We start from the raw sequence: 11,091 nt of genomic DNA on the forward strand, positions 1-11,091 counted from the left end.
GCCGGGCCGGGCTGGCGAGGAGGTGACGACGAAGACGCGAAAACGCGGGTTGCACCGCGCGCACCCTCCCACCCGAGTAGTAAATGAGGAATCCTCCTCCCGCTCCCGCCCGCACGCGCGGGCTGAGGCAGCAGCAGGCATCACAATGCTCGCATTTGTTTCGTGATTCCCCGGCACTCTGACACACATCCCTTCTCCCCGACCCACGGCTACCTCTCTCTCTCCAGGGAGGACCGGGGGCCTTTGCACCAGGGGCCCCCCGTTTCGTTCCGGGCTGAGGAGCCGCCGTGACTCACGCCCGGCTGCTCCCCCACAAGCCCGGAACCCAGCCCCGGCCCACAGCGCGTCGTCATTCCGCCCTAGCAGGCGTGGAGGTCTCGGCTGTGAGTCACACAGAAAAAAAGACCACCCTGGTCGGCACCGCCGCCCCTCCACACGCACACGCACACACACACACACGCACGGCCGTCCTCGGCCCGGCCTCCTCGCCCTCACACACACCAGCAGCGCCCGTCGTCTCGGTGAAGGCTGGCGGCTCGAAGCCCTTGACCCAAAAACCTCCGAGAAACCGAGAGCGCCGCGGAGCCCCGGCCCTCGGGCGGCCTTTTGATGGCTTTGTTATTGTTTGGGTTTGAATCGAGACGCCCCTCCCCATCCTTCCTCCCCGCACGCCCCGCGCCCCTCCCCCTCCACTTTGGCGCCTTTTCCTTCCCGCCACGTCGCGGCCGCGTCACACACCATTCTGACCGCCGGGCCGGGGGGGCGGGGCGCGCCGCGCTATGCAGATCAGGCGGCGTCCGGTTGGCTGCGGCCGCGCCGCGGGGGCGGGGCCGGCGGCTGCGGGGGCGGCGCCCCGGCCGGCGGCCGTCCCAGCCCCGGCGCCCGTGCGCCCGGCTCCCCGCCTCGGCCTCCCGGAGAGGCCCCGCCCCGGCCCCGCCCCGGCCCCGCCGCCCTCCCCGCGGGCGCGCTCCGCCCCTTTACTCCTGGCGGCGGGGCGAGCGGGGCGTCTGCTGCAGCGGCCGCGGTGGCGGTGGCCTCAGAGGAGTCGGCGGGCCCGGCGGCGGCGGCAGCAGCAGCAGCAGAGGAGTCAGCAGCGGCAGCGGCAGCGGCGGCGACGGCGGTGGTGGCACCGGCACCGGCTGCAGCATCCGCCGCGAGCCCCTTGCTCCGCGGCGCCGCCACCACCACCACCACCCGAGCCCCACCAAGAAGCCCCCGACGCGCTCGCCCCGCCGCCTGCCTCCTCCTCCTCCTCGCCGCCTGACCCCGCGAGCGGCGCGCCCTCCCGCCGCCGGTTGTCCTCGGACTCGCCCTCGGCCTCCGGCGCCTGCCGCAGCGCCCGCCGCATCGCCCGCCGCAGCCCCGGCGCCAGCCCGCAGCACCGCCCCGGCCTCTGCGGCAGCGCCTGCGGCCGCGCTCCCTGCGCCGGCACCCTGGAGGTGGGGATGCTCCTGTCCAAAATCAACTCGCTGGCCCACCTGCGCGCCGCGCCCTGCAGTGACCTGCACGCCACCAAGCTGGCGCCCGGTGAGCGTCGCCCCCGAACTCCGGGCCGGGCGCGGGAGGAGGATGGGAGGGAGACTCGGGGATGGGGTGGGGGAACCGGCCGGTCCTGAGTCGCCCGCCTTCTCCCAGGCAAAGACAAGGAGCCCCTGGAGTCGCAGTACCAGGTGGGCCCGCTGCTGGGCAGCGGCGGCTTCGGCTCGGTCTACTCGGGCATCCGCGTCGCCGACAACTTGCCGGTGAGTCGGCTGGGTAGGAGAGGAGGGCGCGCCGGGCGGGTCGGCTGGGCAGGGGAGGAGGAGTAGGAGGGTGCCCCGGCCGGGTCGGCTGGGCAGGGGAGGAGGAGGAGGGCGCGCCGGCCGGGTCGGCTGTGTTGGAGAGGAGGGCGCGCCGCGTGCTGAGGCCCCGGCTCGGGATCGGGGGAAAAGGTGGCAGAGCAGCCAAGCTCACGGAGACCCCCCCTCTTTTTTTTCGCGTCTGTGTGTGTGGGCTTCCAGGTCGCCATCAAACACGTGGAGAAGGACCGGATTTCCGACTGGGGCGAGCTGGTGAGTGTCCAGCCCCCCTCTCTCCGGGAAAGGGAGCGGCCCTGGGGCTGGGGCGGGTGGGCCGGGAGAGGGGCGGCGCCCCCCGACTCACACGCCTTCCCGCTCCGGCAGCCCAATGGCACCCGCGTGCCCATGGAAGTGGTCTTGCTGAAGAAGGTGAGCTCGGGCTTCCCGGGCGTCATCAGACTCCTGGACTGGTTCGAGAGGCCTGACAGCTTCGTGCTGATCCTCGAGCGGCCCGAGCCGGTGCAAGACCTCTTCGACTTCATCACCGAGCGGGGGGCCCTGCAGGAGGAGCTGGCGCGCAGCTTCTTCTGGCAGGTGCTGGAGGCCGTGCGCCACTGCCACAACTGCGGGGTGCTGCACCGCGACATCAAGGACGAGAACATCCTCATCGACCTCAACCGCGGCGAGCTCAAGCTCATCGACTTCGGCTCGGGGGCGCTGCTCAAGGACACGGTCTACACCGACTTCGACGGTGAGCCGCCGGGGCGGGGTCCCCCTTTGTCAGAGGTCACCGGGATGGCCGGGGCCTGGGGTGGGGCGCGCCGGGGACCTGGAGGAAGCGTTTCCGGTGGCGTTGCCTTATTCTGTGTGTGAGAGTGGAATGCAGTGGGTGCCCGGAGCCCAGATTTCTCAAGTGTGACCCAGTTTTTTTTTTTTTTTCTGCCCCGCGCGTTGGGGTGCGGGTGTTGGGTTGGGGTCCTCGCCCGGTTGCCGGGTGTGTGTGATGCGGGGAGTGAGTTGTTTTTTGAAGCGCGCCGGGCGCGCGCGGGGGGGTGCGTCTCTTCCTCTCTTTTCATCTTGGGGAGCCGGCTTTTCTTTTTCCTCCCGTCTCCGGAGTGTGTGGTGGTGCTGGTCGGGGGGTGTGTGGGGATGCGGTGTTGTGAGGTCAGACCCGGGCCCGGAGGATGAAAAGCGGCCTCAGGGAGGGGCTTGGCGCGGGCGCGGGGAGAAAAGGGAGGCCGGGCAGAGGAGATCAAAGGCGGGAGGGCGCCTCGGCCTCCCGGGCGGCTCCCCCGCCCCCCCAAACGAGCCACGGCCTTCTCAAAACTTGTGACTCGGCTTGTGGTTTGTGTTTATTTGCCCTTGGAGGACGCCGGGCTGGGCTGCATTTTTTGTATTGAGCAGTTAATGGCCGGGTCCTCCCAGGGTGTGTGTGTGTGTTTTTTTTCTCCTTCCCTTCTGGTCTCTGCTGCCCCCTGGTGAACACCCGCGGGATAGAGTCTTTTTTTTTTACTACCCAAAGTTTGTAAACAGGAATCACGTGGTCTGGAACCAGCCCTGCAGCTCTAGGCCTGCGGGGGGCCCCGGGAGAGGGGAGGGTGTGGGTGTGTGCTGTGCCCCTGCCGTCAGGGGCGGGGGCAGGAAGGCCTCCCCCCAAAGGGCGCCCTGGCTGGAATGTTGTGCAAGCCTGCCCAGCCGGGCTCCTGGGGGAGGGGAAGCTTCAGCCCAGTGCCGCTCGCAAGCCGGGTTTGTGGCATGCGGCCCTCCACGGGGCTGACATTCATGTCCAGGTGCCTCTGTGGCTGGCCCCAGCACACACTGGCTTTGCGCGGTGGGGCCGCAGCCGGGGCTGTTTGTGAAGAATTCCACTTAGTGGTGTGAGCTTGCGGGGAGGAGTGGAAGGTTGGAGAGAAGGCCCTCCCTGTCACTGCCCCCCCCACACACCCCTCCCCGGCGCCCGCGAGGGTGCAGGAGTTGCTTTGCTGACATCCTCCCATGATGCTGCTTTCCAGGGACCCGCGTGTACAGTCCTCCCGAGTGGATCCGTTACCATCGCTACCACGGCAGGTCGGCGGCTGTCTGGTCCCTGGGGATCCTGCTCTATGACATGGTGTGTGGGGACATTCCCTTTGAGCACGACGAGGAGATCATCAGGGGCCAGGTGTTCTTCAGGCAGAGGGTCTCCTCAGGTAATTCTGGAACCTTCTCTCACCTTACTTCGGAGGCTTGGTGGCCGGCGGTTGACTTAGGAGCTGGCCCCGGGGTGGTGGTTGAGGGGCAGGAGGGCTGAGGCGTGCCCACTGCTGGGCCAGCCTCTTGCCTGGGTCTGAGGCCTTTGAACCAACTCCTGTGGGTGTGCAGTGACTTCACCATGTGAATTAAGTCACCGGTGCAGCTCATCACCCTTCCTATTTCTGGTGTGTGGGTGGTGTGGGAAAGGCCCTAGCTATTGAGGTGTGACAGCCACGGGGCTGCGGGAGGAGGGGGTATGGGTGGAGGTGGAACCAGCACCTTTTTACTGAAAACAGACTCTAGCGGGCCTCATTGAAGGGGGTCCAGTCCCTGCTGTGGCCCATGTGGGGATCCCAGGCCTGTGAGGCCCCTTGCAGGCCGCGTGGGGAAGACCTTCTGTCTTGCCAAAACAAGTGAGTCAGTGCTGACCTCGGCCCGCCTTGCCTTTTCTTCAGAGTGTCAGCATCTCATTCGATGGTGTTTGGCCCTGAGACCATCCGATCGGCCCTCCTTCGAAGAAATCCAGAACCATCCGTGGATGCAGGATGCCCTCCTGCCCCAGGAGACTGCCGAGATCCACCTCCACAGCCTGGCGCCCGGGCCCAGCAAATAGCACCCTTTCCCATGGGCCTGTTCTGCTCCCTCGAGGGGGAGGGAGAGTGGGAGCAGCTGTCTCCAGCATCCCGCCGACCAGGGACACTTCCCACCACGCAGGGCATGCTTGATGCCGGAACAACATTGAAAACTCATTCCAGACCCCATGCTGCTGGAGGCTGCCTCCTGAACATGTGGCAGGGTGGGGGGGCGGGAAAAAGACTCCACTCCAGGTGTCCTAGCCCCCCTCACACCACCCCGTTCCTCCCATAGACACTCTGCTTCTCGAAGGTGTCCAGCACCCTGCTGGGCTTCCCAACCCCTTCCCGCCTGGGGTGAAGGGGTGGACCCCTGCGTGGAGCTGCTCCCTTCATCAGTTCTTGAGGGGAGCCAGGTTGGGCTGGGATAGGGCTGTCACCTCTTCCGACTCTGAGTGCCTTCTGTGGGGACTCCGGCTGTGCTGGGAGAAATACTTGAACTTGCCTCTCTTACCTGCTGCTTCTCCAAAAAAAAAAAAAATCTGCCTGGGTTTGGTGCCCTGGTTGCCCCTCTTCCCCTCCCCCTCCTGCCTACGATAGGTGCCATGGAAGAGGCTGCAGGGCCAAACGCTGAGCCACCTGCCCTTTTTTTTTTCTGCCTCTAGTAAAACTGAGCGAACTGGTCTTCCTTTTTTTGGTTTCTACTTAAACTGTTTCAAAGCCAAGACCTCTCTCACACACACACATATACACATACACACACACAATGCACAAACAATGCAAATCTACAGAACAAGCTGTAAATCTGTGTACAGTTGGCATGGTAGTATACAAAAGGATTGTAGTGGACCTAATTTTTTTTTTAACTTTGCCTTTTAAGTTATTTTTTTTCCTTTTTTTTTTTTTTGTTTGTTTGAGGGAAGATGGCGTGTTCCAAGCTGGAGGTCAATGTTATGTATTTATTTATTTATTTATTTGGTTCCTTCCTGCCGCAAGCTTCCACAGCTGCTGCCCCTGTTTCCTTTCCGTCTCTCTGACTTGGGACCTGCTGGGGAGGGCTGGGACACGCTTGCTCTGTTTTGTGGGGTGATGGGGCTCAGGACAGCTGCTACAGCTCCCTGGCTTCTCGTGGGACGGGGTGGGGGGGCACGGCTGACTTGTGTATATAAGATAGGCTCTAGAAATCAGTTGTGGATGGTGTGCCTTCCGGATCCTCTCTGGGGCTGGGTTTTGAGCAGTATGTAGCCTGCTGGTTTTATCTGAGTGAAGTACTGTACAGGGGAATAACAGAGATCTTATTTTTTTTTTTTATACTTGGCGTTTTTGAATAAAATACTTTTTGTCTTAACTTGTGCTGTGTGATTGTTGTCCTTGGAGAAACGAGCCAAGGTTCATGTTGGGTACTTGGTGGGGGAACTTTGAGGTTGGCTTCAGTTTTCCTTAAGGTGGGGCAGGCAGTCCCCTTAGGACCCCTTGTATGGGCAAGTGTTGGTGGGAGGGGACTCCTGAAGTCACTTCTGCTGATTGGAATTTTAGGGTATGCAAATCAAGTTTTCAACGGCACTTGTGGCTAGTGACTATTCTGTAGAAGTGTAACTTCCTTTTTTGATTTGTTTATCTGAAAAGGCAAAGGGAGGGAATAAAGAATCATCTGTCAGTTTATTCCACAAATGGCCACAATACCCAGAGCTGGACCAGGCTAACTCTAGGAACCTGAAACTCCACTCTGGGTCTCCCACTTGGATACCAGGACCCAACCACTTGGACCATTTGCTACTCTTTCCTGAGGCTCCTTAGAAAACTGGATTGGAAGCAGAACAGTCAGCGTGCAGGATTCCACATTGCAGGTGGCTGCTTAACCCACCACACCACAAGGCCATCCTCAATAGAATGTTTCTATTGTTGCAGGAAATGGGCGGGGCTGACCTAGCCATAACAGATACATCCGTCTTAGCAAACTTAACAATTGAAGGTTTTTTTTTTTCTCAACTGTCTCCCACATGTGACTTGCTGGAAAGTCACGTATAACACTAATAACACCAACACTAGCCTTCAGTCGGTTCAGTTCTTGCCCTTTTCCTGGGAGGCTTGGTCCCTAACGGTAACGGATGAGTGGGGGTTGGGTTGGAATTTCGGCTTCAGCAGAGAGGGTTCTCCCAACCAGCATGCTTTCATGATGAACACCCCTCCCACCCCAGGGGGTAGGTTAAAAAAAAAATACGAGCTGGGCTGTTTTCTTTGCTTATTCCTGGATAATTAGTATTTGTAGTCCTGTGGTTGCTTTGCAGGAATCCATTTAATAGACCCCTTGTCCATGTTGTGTTCATTTGGTGGAAACAGGATGGCAGAGCTGTGAATCAGTGTGTACAACCCCAGTGCAGCCTGGTCCTTGGGAAGCAGGCTGGGACATGCCCCGCTGTCATTGGTGTGTTCCATGCTGATGAACACAAGCTGCTTGTTTCTCTGTAAACAGCAACCACAGCTGTAAGATTTCTTCTGTGAGTCCTCTTGCCGTCCTCCCCCCTACACACACCTTGTGGGCCCTAACCCACATGTACTCCCTTTTATTTTATTTTGTTTTATTTTATTTTATTTTATTTTATTTTAAGCTTGGTGTTTTTTTTAAAAGTATTGATTGGAAAGCCAGATTTACAAAGAAAGAGAGACAGAGATCTTCCATCTGATGGAAGGGCCAAATGGGCACAATGGCCAGAGCTGAACGGATCTGAAGCCAGGGTCTCCTACGTGGTTTCAGGGTTCCAAGGCTTTGAGCTGTCTTCTACTGCTTTCCCAGGCCATAAGCAGGGAGCTGGATGGGAAGTGGAGTAGCCAGGACTAGAACTGCTGCCAGAATGGGATGCTGGCACTGCAAGGCAGGTCAGCCTGTTGAGCCTGTTAGCCACAGGATTTGTATTTGAAAGACAGAGTGACAAATGTCTTACATTCATCCACTGGTTCACTCCCCAACTATTGAGAGTGGGAGTTTGACTAGCCCAAAACAGGAGCCAGAAGCTGGTTGGGAGGGCCCAAGGCCTTGCTGCTTCCCAGGCGTATTAACAGGCAGCTGGATTAGAAGTGGAGCAACAAGGTCCCAAACTGGCACCCTGGACAGAGCTGCGGGTGTGGCCAGCAGCAACTTAACCTGCTGAACCCTCCAGATGGATTCTTGTTGAGTTGCCTAGGCCACACACCCTTGGGTCTCCTTAGGCTCTGGAGTTTAGGATTTACCCTTGAACTTGGACAAGATCCCAATGTCAAGTTTGGCCTCTGTGTGATTACAAAGAGGAAGGAAGGATTTCTTGGTCCTGGGGGACTGGTGTTCCAGTGTTCCCCTTTTCTCAGCAAGTCCCTCCCACCTCCTCCCCCTCAACACACACACACACACCCAGCCAGCTTTCTCGAGTCCGAAAATTGCGCGCCTCGCCCTTTCCAGTAAATTGAACTTGCACAATTCAGATTCCCTCCAAATAATGAAATCTGGCCAACATCACCCCCTCCAGTCCTTCCCCTGTCTCCCTTAAAGCCAGTTTCTAGCAGTTTCCCCATTTCTTGGGACTGCTGGGGTCTCTGAGGACATGCAGATTGTATGGACAAGACGTGAGGAGCTGAAGGCAAGGGTGAAAGTCTCCTCCGGTCTCTTCCCATGGAGGCTCAACGACATGGACTTGGGACTCATCCTTGGGCTCAGACTGACCTTGGGCAAATTCCAGCACCCTCTGTGAGACAAGCTTCCCACCAGCTGTGTTTCTGCATTGGCTCTTAGGAGGACTGGATTAAAGGATGAGTGGATCGCAAGCTAGCCAGTCCCATCGCCTGAATCAGGATATAGGCACACGTGGTAAACCCAAGGAAGTTCCCAGAGGAAGGGAGTGTTGCTGCCCTGGTAGGGGGTGGATTGTGTGCTGAGGAGAGGAATGTCCAGCTGTAGGGCAGTGCTTTATTTCAAACACTAGATGGTCGAGACTAAGCTAGTTATAATTTTTAGTTTGTCTTCAAAGATATTTCATGGTGAGGGTCTTTGTGTGTGTGTGTGTGTGTGTGGCTTAAAAAAAAAAAGATTTATTTATATATTTATTCCAAAGGCAGAGATTACAAAGCGGTCTACCACCCATTGTTTCACTCCCTAGATGATCACAACAGCCTGAGCTGAGTCGACCCAAAGTCAGAAACCAGGAGCTTCTTCCGGGTCTCTCACATGGATGCTAAGGACTTGAGCCATCGCTGGTTGCCTTTCTAGTCCACAAGCAGGGAGCTGAATTGGAAATGGAGTAGCCATATGGAGACATAAACTGGCACCCATGCGGGATGCCGGGGCTGCAGGTGGAAGATTAGCTTGTTGAGCCACTGTGCCAGTTCCTGATGGTTTGGTTTTGTTTAAAGATTTACTTATTGTTACTGCAAAGTCAAATATATATATATATATATGAGGAGAGACAGAGAGGGAGATCTTCTGTCCCATGGTTCACTCCCTAAGTGACCGCAACAACCGGCACTTAGCTGATCCAAAGCCAGGAGTCTCTTCAAGGTCTCCCACGGGGGTGCAGGGTCCCAAGGCTTTGGGCTATCCTTGACTGCTTTCCCAGGCCACAGGCAGGGAGCTGGACAGGAAACAGGGCCGCAGGATTAGAACTCATGGCCATATGGGATCCCAGTGCGTGCAAGGTGAGGACTTTAGCCACTAGGCTATTGTGCCGGGCCCCTGATGGTAAGTTTTTAACAGCAATGAACAGACTCATGCTTATCACCTAGGAGGCACCAGATGGGGGTTATCCCTGCCCTTGACTAAGGTGATCTGGGAAGGCTTCAAAAAGGAGGTGGTGTTTCCACTGGATCGTGAAGGTTGAGCCTGTTTGTTCACCATAAAGTAAGACATTGTCCCTGCACAGCCCAGAGACATCTAGGGGAAATTCTTTTCCTCTTCTACACCAGGAACTAATGAGCCATGGCCTGCTGACTGCTTCTGCTTTATCCCCTGCTTTAGTGCACCTTGCCCGATTAGGCCAGGTTTTACATTTATTTATTTATTTATTTATTTATTTACTGGAAAGAGAGGAGGAGAAAAAGAGAGGAAGATCTTCCATCCGATGGTTCACTCCCCAAGTGGCCGCGACAGCTGGAGATTAGCCAGGAGCCCGGAGCCTCTTCCAGGTCTCCCACACGGGTGCAGGGTCCCAAAACCTTGGGCCATCCTCGAGTACTTTCCCAGGCCACAGGCACACACTTGAGAGCTCCTGGCTCCTGGCTTCGGATTGGCTCAGCTCCAGCCATCATGGTCACTTTGGGAGTGAACCATGGAACAGAAGATCTTTGTCTCTCCTGCTCTCTATGTATCTGCCTTTCCAATAAAGATAAATAGATCTTTAAAAAAAAAAAACTCAGTGATCAGTGCTCATAAGTGGAAGTCACCCATTTATTGTTTAGAATTGCTCTTCTAACCACCAGCTGATCAGGGCGATGGACTGAACTGGGCCCTGTGCTTGCTAGCACATAAAAGAATCTGGTCTGGGAACACCTCAGACAGTTTCTTGGGGTATCCCCCCAATCGAGCTTTTGGACTCAGAACGCTAACCATTAAAAGACAGAGGACAGAACAAGTCAATCAACCATCTCAGCTGTATGTTGGCAATGAAAATACTGGGCAAACGGAGACGTTATGATGGACTATGTCAATCAGTGGAATCTCCAACAAACGCATCATGCTTGGAGTGGTGAGAGTGGCAGCAATTCAGAACTGTTGAACTATCAAAACCACTTGAGCAAGACCCTCGGAGCATGCCCCACACCTGGGACCTGGGGTGGGTGAGAGACTGGGTGGGACTTCTCCCTTAAAATCTCCTGTTACATCAGACATATTAAGGAAATAATACGGAACTAATTGTCTTACCCAAAATTAAAAAAAAAAAAGTACGGAAAACGTTTTTAAATGTACTATATCCACACCTTGGAATATTTTGTGTAATTCAATTAAAAAAAAAGAATTGCTCTTCTGAGTAGCTGAGACAGACCAGATTGCTGGTAATGCTGAAAATACTTACCCTCTGATCCTGTTCAGAAAAAGTTGGCTAAGCCTACACCAGATACAAAAACTCATTGATTCATCTGTAGTTTTTGCAACACATGGCCTTGTGCCAGATATAGAGTAGTTCCTCAGTAAGCATAGCTAACACGCCTTCAGGACCTACTGTATGCCTGGCCTGTGCTGCACCGTTTACATGGATTAACCTATTGATTTTCACAATGACTTTGCATGATGACCTAGCTGCTGTGTATTTGATTACTTGTCTGAAAGATTGTTTATTTGAAAATATTATTTATCTGAAGCAGCAAGAGAGAGTGTGTTTCCATCTGCTGGTTCACTCCCTAAATGACTGTAACAGCCAAGGCAGGTCCAGGTTGAAGACCCAGGAACTTCGTTGGATCTCCCACATGGGTGGCAGGGATCCAGGTACTTGGGCCGTTTTTCACTGTCTTGCCAAGTGCATTGGCAGGGAACTGGATCAGAAATGGAG

At 56.3% G+C, this 11,091-nt stretch overlaps 1 protein-coding gene across 1 annotated transcript; it reads left to right on the forward strand.

Annotated features, from left to right (window-relative positions):
• Window positions 1-1,019: 1,019 nt before the first annotated feature.
• Window positions 1,020-5,930, forward strand: PIM1 (Pim-1 proto-oncogene, serine/threonine kinase). Its single transcript, XM_040983294.1, has 6 exons — window positions 1,020-1,527; window positions 1,636-1,742; window positions 2,001-2,051; window positions 2,163-2,529; window positions 3,791-3,967; window positions 4,466-5,930. Exons 1-6 carry the CDS (start codon window positions 1,446-1,448, stop codon window positions 4,621-4,623), a joined length of 942 nt encoding a protein of 313 aa, XP_040839228.1. The 5' UTR covers window positions 1,020-1,445; the 3' UTR covers window positions 4,624-5,930.
• The last annotated feature ends 5,161 nt before the right edge of the window (window positions 5,931-11,091 follow it).

Source organism: Ochotona curzoniae, unplaced genomic scaffold, assembly GCF_017591425.1.
Source record: "Ochotona curzoniae isolate NIBS_2020 unplaced genomic scaffold, NIBS_Ocur_1.0 contig_3819, whole genome shotgun sequence".
Classification (NCBI taxonomy): domain Eukaryota; kingdom Metazoa; phylum Chordata; class Mammalia; order Lagomorpha; family Ochotonidae; genus Ochotona; species Ochotona curzoniae.